This window comes from Elephantulus edwardii, unplaced genomic scaffold, assembly GCF_000299155.1.
Source record: "Elephantulus edwardii isolate Elephantulus edwardi_28Jun2011 unplaced genomic scaffold, EleEdw1.0 scaffold00094, whole genome shotgun sequence".
NCBI classification, from domain to species: Eukaryota; Metazoa; Chordata; class Mammalia; order Macroscelidea; family Macroscelididae; genus Elephantulus; species Elephantulus edwardii.
Window position 1 is genome coordinate 10,993,312 of NW_006399844.1, and position 19,642 is coordinate 11,012,953.

General features: G+C 52.4%; 1 protein-coding gene across 1 annotated transcript in view; it reads left to right on the forward strand.

Annotated features, from left to right (window-relative positions):
* Positions 1-3: 3 nt before the first annotated feature.
* DOC2B (double C2-like domains, beta) overlaps positions 4-19,642 on the forward strand; it is a gene marked incomplete at its 5' end in the record, with an annotated part of 39,419 nt that continues 19,780 nt past the window's right edge. The window contains 5 exons of the mRNA XM_006891088.1: positions 4-202; positions 11,730-11,809; positions 16,615-16,689; positions 18,602-18,711; positions 19,163-19,289. Coding sequence (XP_006891150.1) covers positions 4-202; positions 11,730-11,809; positions 16,615-16,689; positions 18,602-18,711; positions 19,163-19,289 — 591 coding nt within the window. The remainder of the gene's footprint in view (positions 203-11,729; positions 11,810-16,614; positions 16,690-18,601; positions 18,712-19,162; positions 19,290-19,642) is intronic.

Consider the following 19,642-nt stretch of genomic DNA (forward strand, 5'->3'; position numbering starts at 1 on the left):
ACCCCCGCGCGCCCGGCTGCGGCCAGTGCCGGCCGCCGCAGCCCGTCCGACGGCGCCCGCGATGAGGACGAGGATGTCGACCAACTCTTCGGAGCCTATGGCTCCAGCCCGGGTCCCAGCCCCGGCCCCAGCCCAGCACGGCCACCAGCCAAGCCGCCCGAGGATGAGCCGGACGCCGACGGCTACGAGTCCGACGACTGCAGTAAGTTTCCAAGTGGCCCACTTCCCGGCCCTCTCCAGCTCGCGGCTCGGGGCGCCCTCCTTGCCCTCGCCCGCCCCCGGGGTTCCCGCGCGTCCCTCTCGCTTCCCCTCGGCAAATCCCCCCTCTCAGGGGCGGCACCCTCGCTCGCCTGGTCTTTGCGCTCCCCGCGCGCTCTGCAGACCCAAACCCGGCGTCCCACCCGCCCAGACTGGAGAGGTGGAAAGTTAGGGGGCGCCCCCTGCGGGTGTCCTGTATCCGGGGTCAGGCTCCCCATAACCCACGCCGCGCCCCCTCTCGGTCTGCCTGCTGGGAGCTCGGGCGCGGGCGGCGGCTTTTGTTCCTGGGAAGGGCGGAGCTGCGCCCGGGGAGACACCAGTTGCTGCCGGCCGCCGGGTCGGTCTCTGCTGGGCGAGTCCGCTCCGGGCTGGCACTGCCTCTGGGGGTCGGGGCTGGACGAGTGGGGGAGAGTCCGGGGCTGGGGCAGGGCCGGCTCAGGGGTGGGCCCTGCGGCGACTCTGCCGGCGCGCGGGCCGAGGACCAGGAGGATCGTGCGGCCCCTTGTCCTTTGGAAAAACCTTGGCGAAGCCTCCTCTTTCATCTGTGGACCCTGCGGCGCGCTTGCTCAAGCCGCCGACCTCGCCCACCTGTTACGCCCGCTCCCCTGCCCGCGAGGGCGCTCCCAGCCCCCCTCCTATTAGGTTGAGTCCTCAACCCCAGGAGGCACACAAGTGCTGGGGTCTCCGGGGCTGAGGCCCGGTTGGCGGACGTTCTGGACACCTTTTCCAGTGCCTAGGGATGTCTGCCTCGCCGGACATGGGTTTAGCGGAGAAACTGAGGCGGGAAGAGGTCGCAGTCGGGCTCAGAAGCGTTTTGCGCGGATTGGGGGTGGGGACGGAGGAGAACGCTGAGCGCAAGGCCCGCAGCGCAGCCGCGACCCCAGCCGCGCCTCTCTCTCCGACCTGAAACAGCCTCCATCCTCAGGCCCACCTGCCTGCGGCTCCAGTGGGGCGGGGGTCCCTCAGGGCATTCGCCAAGGCTGCCCGGGCCTCTCTTCCGCGCTGCGAAGCTGGCTGTGCCTGGCGTGGGCGCTCACACCGGCCGAGGGCTGGGAGTTTCCGGGCACCTAAAATGCGCCTCTGGAAACTGAAAAGAGAGAGGCTTACCTGTGCCACTCCAGGGCGCAGACCCCTCATTGCCCCACTTTGGGAGGCCCAGGAGAAGGAGTCGTAGTCGCTGCGGGTCAGAGCCCAGCCTGTGCGGGGAAACTGCCTGCGCTGCACTTTCTCCAGGCCTGGACCACAGCCCTTGGCCAGCACCTGGCATCTTGAGGCCCTGCACGCGGGCGTGGGGTTGTGAGAAGCAGTCCTCCCCTCCACTTTTCTGCCAGCTTGGGGAAATTGGGTCGAGAGAGCTTATTGCCCGCAGGGCTGTGTCCTGGATCTTTCCAACCCCCAGCTCCTGGCACCCCATGCAAAATGCACCCCTCGTTTGCGGGAGGCCCTGGCTAAAAACCAATCACCCCATTGTCCTGAATGCAAATCCACCCCAACCCCCATTTGCAGTATCTTTTATGCTGGGCCAGAGGAATGAGAAGGGCAGAGCAGACCACCTGCTCTGTGGCACCAAGGATCCTCTGATGACAAGCGGTGAGAAATTTGGCCATCCCTAAACTCATAGGCAAAAGGAATCAGAAAGGCAAAGCTCCAGGCCAGCAGCCTCTTCCTCCTTTGGGGTACAGTGGGGGAACAGGGCTGAATCCTGGCAAGGCGCAGAATCACAGGGGACCAGCACTGCAAGGTGGTCCTGGACAACACAGCTTTGTCAGCTTAAACTGTGGTTTGGACACACTCATGTCACCAGTGCACCCCACAAAAACCAGTAATGAAGACATAGAAAAGAGCTTATGGAAAAAGATGTGTGATTAAGCCAGGCCAGTTCAGGTCCCCTTCAAGCTCATCCCCTTCCTTCAAGGGGAGGCCCACTCGGGTTTAGACCCCCTCAGCAAATGAGAGCAAACAGTCCAAATGTGGGAGTGCAGAAATCTTGGCTGGTGCATTTGGGGGAGGCCAGGTTCTGGGGCAGGACCACCCCCCACCCAACCACCATTGACTATGCTCCTCTCGGCTCTGACAGCCAGATCCCTAGAATAAGCCTAAATGATTCAAGCCAGATGGTTCATTATGGCTTTAGCCAGGGTTATGCTATTTGCTGCCCTAATTATTGGATTATCTCTGTTCTGACAAAAAGAAATTAGGGCGGTTGCTCTGTTGTCCAAGGCTGAGAGTAGAGTGCTATTTATTTACTTAGCCTTATCCCCCCACCTCCCTCAAATCTCATTTTTTATTCACTCTCCCCAAAGCATAAGCATAAAACTCACATGTTCCAAATAGATCTAATAGAAGAGTGACAGTGGGAGACAAAGTGCCGTGAAATGCAGTTGGAGATGCCACCCAGTACCTACCGCTGCCAATTATCCATGGTGGGTTCTGGCTAAGCTGGACTCAACTGCTTGTGCCCACCAGAGGGGGGCCCCTGCTCCATGCTCCTGCAACAGCTCAGATGTTTCCCCCCCTGGTCTCCTCCTCTGGAAACTCATTCTGGCCTTCAAAACTGTACTAGCGAGAGTGCCTTTGGGTGCAAGTAACAGAAAACCAAATCAAAGAGGCTTCAACAGTGAGGGCAGCAGCACCTAGGGAGGTTGATTTAGCAGCTCACTGACCTCGTCAAGTGTGCTGGGCCTGTCCATCTTTCCACTTGGCCATCATCATTTCCTCTTAGACTCACCTTCCTCCTGGACCAAAACAGCTGCTGGGGGTCCAGCTGTCACATGTAGCATTAAGATACTAAATTTGATAAGGGCCCCTTTCACGCCTGTGTTCAAGAGAAAGAGGCACTCTCCGAATTGCCAGGAGACTTGTCCTCCTGTCTCATTGGCCAGATTTATATCATGTGTCCATGCTTAACCTGAACACCGTATCAGGGCAGGGCTCAGTCTGTCGGGGCTTATGGAGGCCAGAAGCAAGAACAAAGTGGACTCCATAAAGACCCTTCTCAACTCGGGGCACTTCCCAGTTCACACTGGCTGTGCTTTTCTCATCCTTTGGACTTGGAACTTCTTTCAGCTTCTCTTAAGCTCTGCTTACCCGTCTCCTTATTTTCCTCTGCTCAACATGACAGCACCACGGTATGTCAGGCACACAGAATGCCTGCTGTGCACCTCTGCTGTCAGGCAGTTCTCTGAAACAAAGACAAACGAGTGGGTCAGCAATGTTGTTGTTATGTGCCATCGAGTCTTCTGTGACTCATAGCAACTTTATGTACAACAGCTCTAAACCCTGCCCTATCCTGAGCCAGTTTCACTGATTCTTACACATCTAATCCCATTGCCGCAGTTATCATGTCAATACATCTTATCCAGGGTCTTCCTTTCTTGTGCTGTCCCTCTACCCTTCTAAGCATGATGTTTTTTCTCCAAGGACCAGTCTCTCCTGGCCACATGCCCAAAGTATGTGAGACTATGGTATATTCAATACTCTTCTCCAGCACACATAGCTCAAAGGCATCAATCCTTCTTCTGTCATCTTTAGTCATTGTCCAGCTCTTGGGTGCATAGCAATTAATTGCGAAGACCATGGCCTGGATTAGGCACACCTTAGTCTAGACTGGCATCACTGTTCTTCTGTACTCTAGAGAGATCCCTGAGAGCAGAGCTCCCCAGTGCAAGTCATCTTTTGATTTCCTGGCTTCTAGTGCCAAGATTGTTGATTTTGGAGCTGAGAAAGTTAAAGTTGTTAACAACTGAAACTGAGAGCAGCCATAGAAAGAGCCCTGCCCCGAGGCTGGGAGGAAGGAGGAGGCAAACTGGTCAAGTGGACGGAGAAGAGAGCCTTCCGTGTGTACTGCAGGAAATAGCTCCATTGAGACACAAGGGGGAAAGATTGATGATGAAACCAAAGTAGCCATATCACCCAACCCAGTGCCCTTCCATCTTGTAGTGATCCGCACAAGGTTTCCAAGGCTGTCTTAATGGGAAGAGACTGCCTCATCTTTTTCCCTCTGAGCAGCTAATGGGTTCACTACTGACCTTTTTGGCTCATAGCCCAACACTTAACCTATTATGCCACCAGGGCTCCTGAAAGCCATGTCACCAAAACCTACTACTATCGTGCTGTTTCTAATTTACAGCAGCCCTCCATTGCTTTTTGAGGCTGTAAATCTTTTCCCTGGGAACGACTGGTGAATTTGAACCACTGACCTTTCTGTTAGCAGCTCTATGTTATATACTATACCACCAGGGCTCCATTGGTCCTTCACAGAGGGTCTCAAATGCAACACTAATGAATTTGAACTGAGTCTAGGCGGCCTGTTGCCTCCCTAGAAGACACTTGAAAAGAATTTAAGCAAGGGAACAACTTGGTTTACAAAGTCCTAACCCTCGGCTGTAAATTCCTAGGATGCAGGACTACACGTTTCATTCCTGAGTCAGTGCCTGACTCAGTGCCTCAGTTTCCCCATCTAGGAAATGCTTCCGGTTCAGCGTCAGGCATTTTCTGTTGTTCATCATGGATGTTAACTATCTGCACCAACATTTTCCTTAAAAAAAAAATTAAATAAAATTTTAAGAGCAAACTGTATATGTAAGGATTATCAGAGTGGCAAGTGTTTTGTTACCTGTCTGTTCCCTGCACAGGGACCACTGGTGGCACAGCCTATAGCGAGCTGTTGTGAACCCAGACTCAGTTTCCAGCGGTTCTAATCCACCAGTGGCTTCAGGGGAGGAAGTTGGGTAGTCCCGCCCCTTGTTACAATTTAGACCCGTGGAAACTCGGTAGAGGGTTAATATGAGTTGGAGATGACTCAACAGCTGTGATATTTACCATAATTTTTTAAAATGTAAATAAATAAACAGGGAGTAAAAATCAGGGCAGATTTCCTCTTCCCAAGGGTGTTCCTGTCAGGAAAGCTCTGTGGAAATCAAGGTCATAGTGAGGCTGCCAGTCTGGAGGCAGCGCAGGGCGGCAGGGCAGGGCGGCGAGGGTCAGCCTTCCAGGACGCACAGGGCTTGAGGCTGGCTTGCTCTGAATTAGCGCATCAAAGCTCTGTAATTATTGGCATGCAGGTGACAACTCTCAAAGGCCCATTAGTGACCAACCCTCCTTATTTTTCTAAAGATGTAAATTTCAGTCAGGGCATGTGACTTGAGTGACTCTGAGGACAAGGCAGGGGGCACCTTATCATGCCCTGAGGCTCTCTTCACCCTAAACTTCAACCCAGGGCACCATTTCCATCTCCGTTTCCCCATCCAGGGCCACAGCCAAGCCCCATCTTCTTTTCCTTCCAGTTGTTGTTGTTATGTGCCATCGAGTCGCTTGCGAATCATAGTGACCCTATGTACAAGAGCCCTAAACGGCACTCTATCCTGTGCCAACCTCACCATCTCAAACACACTCATTCCCACCACTCCACTCGCAGAATCGATCCATCTCATCGAAGGTCTTCCTCTCCTGTGCCGTCCCTCCACTCTCCCAAACATGATGTCCCTTACCAAGGACTAGTCCCTCCTTGCAAAATGCCCAAAATATGTCAGACGAAGCTTCAGAATCCTTGACTCCAAGGAGCATTCTGGCTTCACCTTCTTCAGGACAAACCTGTTTGTTCTCCTAACAGTCCATGGTATATTCAACACTCTTCTCCAGTACCACAACTCAAAGGTATCAATTCTCTATCATCCCTATTCACTGTCTAACTCTCCGATGTATAGCACGTAATTGCGAAGACTATAGCTGGATCAGGCACACCTTAGTCTCCAGCCTGACGTCGTTGCTCTTCAGTACTCTTGAGAGGTCCCTGACAGCTGACTTTCCCAATGCAATTCGTCTCTTGATTGCCTGGCTGCTGGTACCAAGAGAGCAAACCTTATTTCTTCACTATGTTCTCCTAAGAGTTTTGTTAAAGTGTCACATACTAAAAATTTTGGGAATTACTAGGCTTTAAAAGGGAGGTCTGGTGGCCTAGTGGGTGAAGGAGCTGCACTGCCAACCCAAAAACAAGCAGTTCAAACTCTCTAGCTGCTGTGTGGGAGAAAGATGGACAGTTTCCTCCCGTGCAACTTACAGCCTCTGAAAACTCACTGGAGGGTCAGCTATGAGTCAGTTCCAACTCAGTGGCACATAACAATAGGCTTTAACGGCCAAACTATCTGGAGGAGAGTGAACAGACCTGGATTCTGTGTCCATCTCTGCTATGCAACCTGGCCACGCTACCACCCATCTCTGAGCCTCATTTCTCCAAGTGAGACAAGAATTATGGACCACAAGACCTTGCTGCAAGAGTTTCAACCCTAGCAAGTCTCTAAACATTTTTACTGAGCTTTTGTGTATAACTTGTTCTTTCTCGCAACCACCACCTGCCTGTCAATTTATTGGGCTTTGGTTGTTTGCCTGTTTCGATGATGCTGGGAACTCTGACACCCATATTTAAAATACTAGCAGGATCACTCATGGTGGTCAACTTTCAGTGGAATTTCCAAACTAAGACTAGGAAGAAAGGCCTGGTGACTTCCTCCTGAAAATAGCTAGTGAACACTTTGTGGTTCACAACACAGTATTGTCAGATCTGGTGCTGGGAGATGAACCCCCTAGGTTGGACGACTCACCAAGAAAGTGACCACCAGAGTGGACTCAAGCATAGGAACAGTGCTGAAGATGGCGCGGGTGAGGCAGCGAGCGTGCCATTCTGTTGAACAAAGGTTCTTGTAAAACTTACATTGGAGTTCAAAGAAATCTGCTAATAACTTCCTGGTAATGCTTTGAGCATGGTGTTGTTTCTTAGGAAGTGGTACTAGGGGCTGTGTTTCGGCTAAGAGTCATGCAAGACCCCCTTAAAGAGGGGTGTCTGTGGAGGCCGTGAAGGGCCACTGCCCTCCTTCTTCCAGCTCAGTTTCCTGGTGGGAAGCAGGCAGCCCTTCACCTCGCTGGCCTGTGTTTCTCTGGGATAGGGAAACGGCAGAGATTACACACAGTGTCACATCTTGTCCCCACTCCTTTGAGCAGTTGAAGAGCCATATGGGTGTGAACCGATTAGCCATGTGGAATGAGCATCTGCTCCCTGCTGGTCTCATGGGTGTGGATGGGATGTGTCCAGGGGCGACAGACCATGAGCAGGAAGAACTAACGGGGGAGTTATTTACTGCAGTAGAAGCAAGGAAACCCTGCCAGAAATTCCAGCCGGCTTCCAAAGAGGACGTGGAGCGAGGGATCTCGTTGCTGATGTCTGCTCTCTGAGCTGGGAACAAAGAATACCAGGAAAGTGTTTACTTACATTTTCTTGACTATGCAAAGGCAATAGACTGGATCATAACAAATTATAGATAAGATTGTGAAGAATGAGGATTCTAGAATATTTAATTGTGTACAAGAACCCACGCGCCAGTCACTCAGCTGGAACAAGAGGGACTTGCGTGTGTTAGAATCAGGTAAGGTGTGCGTCAGGGTTGTATCCATTGATGATAATGGTTCAATCTGTGTGCTGAGCAAATTGAGAAGCTGGACTAAGTGAAGAAAATGGATCAGCAGCAGTGAAAGAAGACTCATTAGCAACATGAGATGTGCAGATGACACCACCTTGCTTGCTGAAAGCAAGGACTTGAAGCACTTAATGCTGAAGATCAAAGATGGATTATGCCTTAACATACAGCAAAAATCTTCACAACTGGGCCAATAAGCAACATTGTGATAAACTGAGAAAAGAGTAAAGTTGCCAGGAATTGCATTTTCCTTGGTCCCATCAACACCTCCTGGGAAGTAGCAGTCAAGAAAACAGATGACGTATTGCATTCAATAAATCTGCTAAAAAAAACCACAACTCTTTAAAGTGTTAAGAAGCAAAACTACCACTTTGAAGTCTACAGTGCATCTGATCCAAGCCTTGCTATTTTCTAACACCTCATCTGCATTTTATTGAGGAGTAATGATGTCAGTTTGAGGACTAAGGTGCATCTGATTCAGGCCGTGGTCTTTCCAATCACTTGCTGTGCGTCTGAGAGCTGGACAATGAATAAGGATGGCAGAAGAATTGATGCCTTTGAGCTGTGGTATTGGAAAAGAGCACTGAACATCTCATGGACAGCCAAATGAAGAAACAAATATATCTTAGAGAGGGTGTAGCCAGAGTGCTCTTTGGAGGCAAGAATGATGAGGCTTTGCCTCACATACTTTGGGCATGTGGCTAAAAGAGGCTGTTCCTTGGAGAAGGACATGACGTTTGGACGGGTGGAGGGTCAGCAAAGGAAAGGAAGACTGTCAGTCAGGTGGATTGACACGGAGACTGCTGCAATGGGTTCTCATATGTCAGGAAGTATGAGGATGGCCCAGGATAGGACAGGGTTCAGATCTGTTGTTCATAGGATTGCTCTGAGTTGTACTCAACTCGACATCACCTAGCAACACCAACAGCATCTGCATGCGAAAGTTAGACAGTGAACAAGGAAGACCAAAGAATTGATGCCTTTGAATTGTGGAGTTGGAGAACACTGAATATATCAAGGACTGCCAAAAGAACAAACAAATCTGGCTTAGAAGAACTACAGCCAGAATACTTCTCAGATTCGAGGATGGCAACCCCAATCCTCAAAATCTCACATACTTTAGGAATCTGATCAAGAGGGAACAATCCCTGAAGAAAGGACACCATGTGTGGTAAAACATGGTGAGAAAGAAGACACTCCAAGAGATGCATTGACACGGTGGCTGCCAGCGTGGGCTCAGATGTAGCGATGATTGTGAGGAGGGGCAGGAACAGGCATTGTTTTGTTCGGTTGTACACAAGGTCACTATGAGTTGAGTTGACTTGATGGCACTTAACAACAATAACAGCAGCAGCAGCAGCAAAGCTGACACCTCTGAGGAACAGTTTCACAGAAACATAGACCAGTGACTTTTGGGTCCGTGGCTGTTTTGATTATGAGCCTGGCCATGTGTACCTCCCCCTGCCCCAGAGTGTTCTTATCTGCTCTCCTGCCTAGGAGGGAACGAAGCATAGACCACAAAGGGCCAAATATTATCCACTCAAGCTCCTCTCGAGGCCTCTGGACCCTTAGCTGAGGCAGTTGTAACACCTATTCTCTCCTACCTTCATAGAAGGAGCCATCAGCTACTTGAAGAGAGAGAGCTGCTGGGGGCTAGTTCTCTGAAGGCTTTCAAGATGATGGTGAAGGAGAGCGAAAAACCAAGACATTCTCAAAGAGAATAGCCAGCCACCTGGTCCACTCGTGGGAGGGAGGGTCTCACACTCCTTCAGTGTCCCAGCCAGACTGTGACACAAAACAGTCATCGAAGTCACAGCAGTGACTCGGATTGTTCAGGAAAGCTTAAGTGACTGTTTGTCTATTCTGCTCGCAAAGGCACGGAGCGGGGTGATCTAGTTTAGAACAATTTCATTCCAGAATAGATCTCAGAGGGCCGTGAACAGTTGTCTAGAAGAATCACTTAAATGGATCTGCTGCTTCTATAATTATCTTCTGAGCAATTGCTTTACCCTGAGCGTGATGTTAAAGCCCGATGCTGTGAAACCCGGTTGTCGCCAAGTCAATTCCGATTCTGGTTGACCCGCGTGTGTCAGATAGAGCTGTGCTCCACAGAGTTTTCGGTGGTTGGTTTTTGAAGAGTCAACTGTAAGGGTTTTCTTCTGAGGCACCTTGGGCTTGACAGCAAACATTGTTTGCACCATCCAAGCCCTCCACAGTGAGCTGGACACTCCTGTCTCCATTTTACAGATGAGGAAATTGAGGCACAAAGTGATTTGGGAAGATGTGAGAGATCACACAGCAATGAAGTGCAGAACCTGGATTCGAACCAGCGTGCAGCTGCAGTGTAAGACAGAGAAGTCAGGCTGTGGAGCAAGGCCAGTACGACTCAGAGTCCACGTGGACCTTAACGTTCGTCTGCAGCCTGGAGAAACTTGGCAGGCCTGGCCCCTTCCCTGGACCAGGATCTGCAGTTTTTCTGTAGAATTAGCTTTTTCAGCTTTGTGGGCTCTGTGATCGTCTGCATCCACTCAGCTCTGCCTTTGTGGTGGGAAGGTCACCATGGATCATCTGTAAATGAGTAGGTTTGGTGGATTTTGCCCTGAGAGGGCCATAGTTTGTCCTGAGTTTGGTCATGTTAGGACCCCCTAGCCCAATAGCTCAAAACCTTTCAAATCTGGCCCTGCCTTCCCCTCAGTATCACCCCATTCGCTCAGCCTCCTACCCTCCTGGCTGCCTGTGGTTTCAGTGACCCCTCTTCCAAACCCACTGTACCTCTGGCCAACTCCTATTCATCTCTCAGAGACCAGTTAAAATATCACCTCCTCCAGGGAGCCTTCCTTGACAGGCCCAGTTTGCACTGAGGTCAAGCAGCCTTCCTTGGATCTTGATGGCTCCTGGCTCCCTGGATTCTTGTGGTGAATCCTTTTTGTCCATTCCTCCAATGGGGCTGTGCTTTCCTTGTACCTTTTCTCCCCTGCTTCCTTGATATTTTTAATCCCTAGAGTCCGGCATATTGTAAACACTGAGTCAATGGTGAGTGAATGAATGTGGTGCTGGTTGGCTAGCTTGGGGGCAGGGCTGGGGCTTCTGCAGGCATCTGCAGACGGGCATCTCCTGTCTCCTGCAGACCTGCACCTCCGCCTTCCTGGGGGGAGCCACGTGCATGCCCAGTAACTGCACGTGAACACCCTTGGGGCAGCAGCTGCACCCAGTCCTTGATGGCCATTCTCCTGGCCCTTGGGAATCACCCACAGCCTTCGAGAAGCTTGGGAGCAGTTATGAGGACCCAGTTGGGAACAGCAGTGTGAGGGCCCAGCTGGCTCCCCTGCCCAGGCTCCCCTTCCCCCCACCCCCACCCCCCAGGGGGCAGAGAGACATGTGAGCTGCAGCCCCGAGCACTGCCGCAGGTGGGCAGTGACTCCTCACAAAAAAATATATATATATATATTTCGCAGGCAAGAGAAACTGAGGCACGGAGCCCAGGCTGGCAGTAACATAGGAAAGGCAGGAGCTACCTTTAGCTGGACTCACACGGGCCATCGGCCAGCTGAGCAGCGCAGGGGCTTGAGGGTCAGGTCTGGGGTCAGCTGTTTCAATCTGGGCTTCCATCTCCCAACTACAAGTGGCTAACCTAACCTCTTTGAGCCTCATCTGCAAAGTGGTATACAGCTCACTGCCCGGACTGAGTGGATGAGGAGGGACAGGGTGTCAAGTACCTGGTGGGCAGCAGGGGCTTGGGGGTCAGGTCTGGGGTCAGCTGTTTAAATCTGGGCTTCCATCTCCCAACTACAAGTGGCTAACCTAACCTCTTTGAGCCTCATCTGCAAAGTGGTAGACTACAGCTCACTGCCCGGGCTGAGTGGATGAGGAGGGACAGGGTGTCGAGTACCTGGTGGGCAGCAGGGCCTTGTGGGGTGACAACTGACACGTCAGGACCCCCACGTGCCCCAGGTGAGGCCTGTTCCTGAAGTAAACAGTGACTTGTCACCTCTCTGCCCGCAGCCGCCCTGGGCACACTGGACTTCAGCCTGCTTTATGACCAGGAGAACAACGCTCTCCACTGTACCATCAGCAAGGCCAAGGTAGGCTCCCCTCACCCCCCAGCCTGCGGCCAGGCTTCTAGAGGTCAGACAGACAGTTGACAGGAAACGGGACTGGGTTCCCTTTGCAGTCCTTCTGGATTTCTCTTTCCGATCCAGGCTTTATGGTTTATGGGAGAGGGGGTGGCATGCAGGGCAGGGTAGGAACTGTTGCCTAAACCATCTCAGCTGCCCAGCCCCATGCATCCAGGTACCGGGGGTGTGAAACAGAACCAAAGAAAGAGGCAAGAAAAGCTTTTGAGGATGCAGGCTGCAGTGGGGCTGTCAGGAGGCGGTCCCGCGGAGCATCAGGAGGGCCTGGGGATGTGCTCAAAAAGAAGGGGTGAGGTGGCAGGTCTCCTCTGTAGGTCCTGAGGTGGGTTGTATCCTGCTGCCTCTGGCCCCCAGAGTTCCCAGTATCTGAGCTTCCTGAACTCCTCACAGAGTCCGCAGGCCCCACCTTCCTCCAGGTCTGACTACTAACCCCCTGCTATTGGGGATAATCTTTTGGGGTGTCAGGACGTAGTCTGACAGGCCCTCAGTATTGCCTTATGGGCTGGCCAAGCTTCCAGCCAGCATTCCTGGGGCCATGGTATTCCACTAATATCCACCCCCTACTACCCTCCACCTGCGGCCCAGCACCTGGGCTGCCAAGTATCAGCTCTGTGTTCTCAACTGCGTTGTCCCCTTCATCCTTCCCCACCCATCGCTCCCTCTGGGAGGAAGGTACCCAAGTTGATGTTCTCTCGAAAGGTAAGAGTAGCTTTGTAGCCTGGTAGAACCTTCTAGATAAAGTGTGTGTGTAGTGCTCAGAGGCCCTGAGCCACTGCAGCTCAGAGCAAGGCGTCTCCTCTGTCTCTCCTTCCCATCGTCCTGCCTAAAGGGCTGTCCAGAGCTCTGTGCCTCCAACCCCAGCTGGGCCACCAGATCCAGGCTGCATGGACAGCTGTGAGCACTGCCCACTGTGGGTCAGGCCCAGGCTGGGCACTGAGGGGCCTACACACTCAGTCCCTGCCCAACTTTCTCCTCCCAGAGCTCCCAGGCCTTGCCCAGACGACACCAGCTTTCCTGGAGGAGCTTCAGGTCTGGTACCGAGCTGAGGATCTGGAATCTCTGCTGCAGGCCTGAGCAGACCCCTTCTTCCTCAGCCCAGCTTCTAGAATTTGTGCAGGCTTGGGGCCTGAGGATGGGCACTGGCTGCCAGGCCACTCTGGCCAGAGCCCACTCCTTTGCCCCTCTCCCCAGACACCAGCTCTATTCCCTGCTTTTGGGGGAGGGCTGTAGATTACATAGATTCCTATGTGTGCGCGTGTGTGTGTGTGTGTGTGTGTGTGTGTGTGTGTGTGTGTGTGTGGCGCGCATGCGCACATGTCTGTGTGGGTAGGTGTGACACACTGTGAGTGTCCTGGAGGCATTAGAGGTTGAAGAGAAGCTATGGCTTCCCGATTCTCCAGTTCACTCTGCCCCAACCCTGTTCTGCAGGAAAGAGGCGGTAGCTGGTGGAGGATGAGCTGGGGTGGGGGAGAGCGTGGGGAGGTGCCTCAGAGAAGGGAATGGGGCAGCTAAGCAGAGCTGATAGAAGGAGCCTCTCGGGGGTCTCTGAGGAGAAGTCAGATAGACCTGGGTCTGGGCCCTAGCTTGACCACCCACTGCCTGCAAACCAGCCTCAGTTTCTCCTTCTGTACAATAGGAGTGGTAATCCCACTCTACGTTGTGCTTGTATTAAATAAATTCTCACACACACACACACACTGAGCACTCCGTGATGCTCTGTCCTGGGGACAGGACCAGAGGCATGTCCCACCCACACACTTGTGCTTGTACGCGTGTACACACACGTGTATGTACACATCCATGCATGCACACGTATGCACACCCACAGTCATGCAGAATACACATGCGCTCACTCACACTGTTATGCATGGACACATGTTGGCACACGAGTGTATGCATACGAGCGTGCATCTTTGTAGTCATGTGTGTACACATGCACATACAGACAGACGTGTGTGTACTTCCTGCACACACAGTCATTTGTAAGTCCACTTACATGGCCGTGCATGTGCATATGGACACACACACTTATCTGCACATCCATGCAGGTACATTATGTTCAAATCCACATGGAGATGAACATGTGAACACATGTATTCAGAGAGGAACTAGAAAACTCCATCAGAGCAGCCAGTCTGGATAGACATGTGGCCCCTGTGTTGGGCCATCCAGAAAGCCTCTCTTCTCAGTGATCCCCATGGCAGCGCCCAGAGGCCCCGGGTGGGCAGGCTTTGGTGGAAGGTAGCCTTTCAGGCTAGACCCTCTGCTTCCCTGTCCCTCTCAGTGCCAGAAGATCATGATCTGACTTTACAGACACAGTAAGCTGGCAGGGGAGGTGTGTTTACATTAGAGACCCTTAGCAGGCCACCAACCTGAAAGGCCCCCCTCTTTCCATTGGTCATCTGCAGTGGACAGACTGGGTAGGGACAGGAAGTTGCCCTCTGGGCACAGAGGTCATGAGTGGGAAGCTGAACTTAGCCTACAGGCAGCACCTTGGGCCTCCTCCTTCTCCAGCTAAGAGTATGGCCATACACGGGGCCCAAGGACCTGCCAATTGGGTTGATGGTGGTGGGAGGGTAACAGCAGGCCTTCTGTCAGAACCCAAGAGCCCAGGAGGACAGAGTAGACTCCACTCCCAGCCCGGTCTTGCGGCTGCCCCTCTACCTCACCCTAGCTCCCAAGGGCACCCCAGGGCATGGAGCTGGGACCAGCAGAGCCACTGGGTAAACATGGGAAAACACAGACTGCAAAGATGAGCAAATAAAAAGTCAAGAAATGTGGCCCAGAGGAAACATTTTTAGCTACAATCACTACAGGCAAATTTACAAGAACTGTCAAGTGAAACATGGGTCTTCAAAGGAGATCCCTGCCAGCTCAGGCCGTGCCACCAGCCACCCTAGAGGCCCAGGATGACCACCACTGGACACTTAGTGAAAAGAAGCGAGAAGCTGGTTGATGCCTTGGGACCTGGAGGGCCGCCTCACTGTGGTGGGTGCATGCAGGGCGCCTGAGCCGGGCTCAGTGCCCCCACAGCTCTCGATACCCCCGTCCAGCCCTCATCCCCACCTCCCCAGGAGCCTGGCACATCAAGGCAGAGGAACCTGTCCCCTGCCCGCCAGATCCCACTGCTCATGCCAACCTAAAGACCTGGAGTTACTGTTCCTGTGAATAGATGGGAAAACCTAGGCTTGTGGGGCAAAGTAACTCATCCATTTAAAGTGTAAGAACTGAGATCCGAGCCCAGGCAAGCCTAACTCCCGGGCTTGGACCCGTCCCCAGTAGCTTCTTTTTTTCTTTTTTCCATGCATGTGTTTTGTGTTTTATACAGTCACTCATATACATTGTGTTTCACTTATGGAGATTGTTTTCACAATGGACATGCACAGTCACCCGCGTACATTATAATTCATTACCATTAGTACAGGCCTATTATCACCCCATCTTTGCAAGTTCCCATTGAACCTTTCCCATTCTTTCACTCACCTTTCCCCTTTTTACTTTTTCTTTTTTATTGTTGTTGTTGTTGTTGTTGTTGTTGTTGTTATGTTCCATCAAGAGAGAGTCAACTCCGGGGAGAAAGGTGCAGCAATGAATGAATGGAAATCCAAAATCTCTGTAGATGTTCATTGAAATTAAAAAAAAAAAAGGATAGAGTCAACTCACAGCTGACCCCGTAGCTTCCTTTTAAGAGAAATGGGTGCTGTGAGCTTCCCTCCCAAATATAGCCACTGCTATGAGCCCCAAAGCCAGGCGGAGCTGGGTGCCCAGGAGAAGGGTCTTGGGCTCACTGCAAGGTGAGCTGGTCACCGCAGCCCAGCTGCCTGCCCCCCAGTGAAGAAAGCTTGTAGTTCATCTTTGTATAACGTCATTGGTCTGCTAGTGCTTCTCTGTGCCCTAGGTGCGATATATCCCTGATGGGGGTTGCGGGGGGCAGGGGGAATACAGTTTTCAGAAACAAGAACACATAAGGTTAGCTGAGCCCCTGTCTGTTTACAGTCCCATTTGTTCCCTGGCTGTGCACATTTAGTTGTTTTGGTTTTAAGGTGGGTTTTTGTTGTTGTTTTTATTTCAAAAGAACCTGGCAGCAAAGTTAGTCAGCGGTGCCATCTTGTGGAGGGACCCTCTGGCTGGCCAGCTGTGTGACTTCTGAGGATGAGGCCTGTCTGGGAGGTGTGCCGTCCTCCCCAACAGTCTCACAGAACATCAGACATACACACATGCACACAGACAGACACAGAGACATACACACACACTTATACACGTGCACACATACACCCACAGACATACAAACAGACAGACAGACATCCACATGCACACAGATACATACACCCCAGGCCCCGGGGCTATAAGGAAAGCGTGTGGATAGAGAGTCACATGGATTTAGGGTCAGTGTGGGAAGGGAGTGTCCCTGGAGGAGGCTAGGATGTGAGGAGGGAAATTGGGAGGGGAGGGGCTTCCCAGCAGGCTGGAAAGCAGGATCATTTCACATCACTTGAAGTGGTGTGTGTCCCCTGCTTTGCTGTGCTGATCCGGAGACTAGGAGGGAAAGTCTGGTGCATAAAGAGGCCGCCCTGGACCAGGACGATTGAGGTGAGGGGTGGAGGCATTGTGTCTGGAAGCATGAGGTCAGGGGTATCAGTACATGGATCCAGCCAGGAGGCCGTGGAGGCCAGGACATCGCTGAGCTGGGCTCCCAGGGGCCCCAGGTGCTGTGTGCCTCGGTCTTCACTTCACCCTCTGCTGTCCCTGCCCAGGGCCTGAAGCCAATGGACCACAATGGGTTGGCAGACCCTTACGTCAAGCTGCACCTGCTACCAGGAGCCAGTAAGGTGAGCGGGTCTACCCCACCTGCCAGCCAGCTCTGCCCAACATCAGGACAGGGGCCTGGGTGGGCTTGGGGACACGGAGGTGGTCTGCAGCTCCCGCACCCTCTTCAGAGCCCTTCACTTGCACTATGAGCACCCAGTCAGCACCTCACCCCAGGCCACCCAAGGACCTGGAGTGCGTTATGACTGCTAAACTGGAGGTTCCGCAGAGAATGTCCAAGCCAGCATCTTATAAGCAGCATTTTACACTGGATGGTAATATTATATGCAAAGGAAAAGCCCTGTGGTTATATAAAAAGTCCTGATGGCACGCAGCTTTAGTGCTCAACAGCTAAACAAAAATTTGATGGTTCATTGCTACCAAGATGTAGCAATCTGCTTCCATACAGATTACAAACTCTGGGAGTTCTACTCAGTCCTGTAGGGTCAGAATCAGCTTGATGGCAGTGGAGGTATGTGTGTAGTATGTGGTCACGTAACAGTGGGAAACACTGTTAAAAAGGTCTCTTAGTACTGCAGGACTTATCAGAGCCTTTCCTGAGTTGATGGACTGCTCTGTGACTCTCCAGGGAGGAGTAGGCAGGGTCTGCCTAGGTTATTTGACTGCAGAACTCAGGCCCACATGCCAAATGAGCCAGCAAGTAGACCAAGCACATGCCTGGGGCACCTGCAACAGGTGCATCCAGGAAGGAAGAGCGCTGGAAAATCAGCACTTGAATGGGTCTTGTTCCATGCATCTCGCAGCTTGCTCTTGTTCGTATTTTAATTGCATGGGTAGGTCGTCACCATCTTTTTAGAGTTGTGTCTGGTCTTGGGCCTGGGACCCACAGAGCTTTGTTTTTGTGCAGCGGGGAATCTGATGGGGAGATAGAGGGACACATCCCACCCCATTCTCGCCCGACACAGGGGTGGAGCCCAGGGTTGAGGTTCCGTCTCCGCCTCTCAGAAGTCAAAGGCTGGGAACTTCCTGCCTGGTCCTCCCAGGAAGACAGCCCACCAGCTCCTCCTGGCGACCGCCCTGGGCTGTCTGACCACAGGCTGAGCTGGTTAGGGACTCCAGCTCTCCTAAACCAGAGTGGAGGACTGGGGCACCCCACAGTCCAAGGGAACCGCCACCGAAAGGTCGGTTACCCTCAGCATTCTCATGATGCTCGTACTAATCCAGAGTGATTGGTGATTTTCGAACTATCAAGCGTGTGTTTAGTGGTCAAGCACTAAACCAGTCACAGGACCTCTCTCTTTGTGTGTAATAGTAACATCCAGTGGAGAATGTGGCATAGAAGGTGGGGGCCTGGGCATTCTCTGCGGGTCCCCGCTCAGCCTCTCATTGAGCTAAAAAGCAAGACGTCAGCAGGACTGAGTCAGTTCTTGGGGCTCACCTCCTGTTCTTTTCCACCTCCCGGAGGCCACTGGCAATCCTTGACCCTTCGCCCCTTCTTCTGTCTTTAAGCCAGTCACACTTATCTCTGACCATTCTTCCATCATCACTCCTCCTCTGACCCTGTTTTCCTCCTCCTCACCTCTTTTAAGGAAAGCTGCTACTTTTGTGACTTGATTGGGAATCGATGGGTGGTGCAGATGGATGGTTAACGAACCTGGCTGCTCACAGAGAGGTTGGGAGTTCTGGTCCATCCAGAGGCTCTTCAGAAGATAAGCCTGGGCATCTGCTTCCGAGAAATGAGTCACCACAGACCCCGTGGAGCACACAGTTCTGTCACATGGGGTGACACACAGGGGTGGCCCTGAGTCAGTGCCGACACCATGGCTGCTGGTTTGGGGATTGGACCCACCTTACAGTCAGCTCCGTCTGCAGCTGTAATTCCCCTTTGTCACATCGCACAACCTCGTCACAAGCTCGGGGGGTTAGAATGTAGACTCTCCCTGGTGCTCATGATGTCATTTTTCCTGTCTGCAGGCAAATAAACTCAGAACAAAAACACTGCGTAACACTCTGAACCCCACCTGGAACGAGACCCTCACTTACTACGGGATCACAGACGAGGACATGATCCGGAAAACCCTGCGGTGGGTGAGGGTCCTGAGTGCCTGCCCCCCCCGAACCCTCTCCTCAACCTGACCTCAGCCTGAGTGAGGCCCCAGTACGCACGGGCGTGCGCGCGCGCGCACACACACACACCACACACACATTCTCTCTTTCTCTCACACACACACTCTCACACACTCTCTCACACACTCACACACACATTCTCTCATTCTCTCTCTCACACACACACACATTCTCTTTCTATCTCTCACACACTCTCTCTCACACACACTCTCACACACTCTCTCACACACACATTCTCTCATTCTCTCACACACACACATTCTCTCTTTCTATCTCTCACACACTCTCTCTCTCTCACACACACACACACATACACATCCCACCACCACTTGGCAAGTCTGCATCAAGTTTGCAAGCCAAAGGCCAGAGCCTGTGTGCCTGAGTTTCTGGTTGTGCCCTTAACTCCAGGATCTCTGTGTGTGATGAGGACAAATTCCGTCACAACGAGTTCATCGGGGAGACGCGTGTGCCCCTGAAGAAGCTGAAACCCAACCACACCAAGACATTCAGCATCTGCCTGGAGAAGCAGCTGCCGGTGAGTGGGAGGCTGGGGGCTCAGCCACAGGCATCAGCACGCGTGCCCCGTGCCCTCCCGCCTTGCACGCAGGACTTGGAGCACTTTTTTGCACATCTGCTGCATCCCTGGCACCGTTCAAGGTGCTGGAAATACTAACTTGGCCAGGGGACAAATGAGAGATAGTCAAAATAGACAGTGTATGAAATAGTGATAAGGGACAAGAAGGGAAACGCGGACCCGGGAAGGAGGCAGACATGGTAGAGGTTCACTGAGACAGGTGCTGGAGGTGGGGGAGGCAGAGCTGGCTCAGTGGTAGAAGTCTTGCCTTCTGTGTGAGAGACCCGGGTTCAACTTCCAGTCAGGGCATCGCA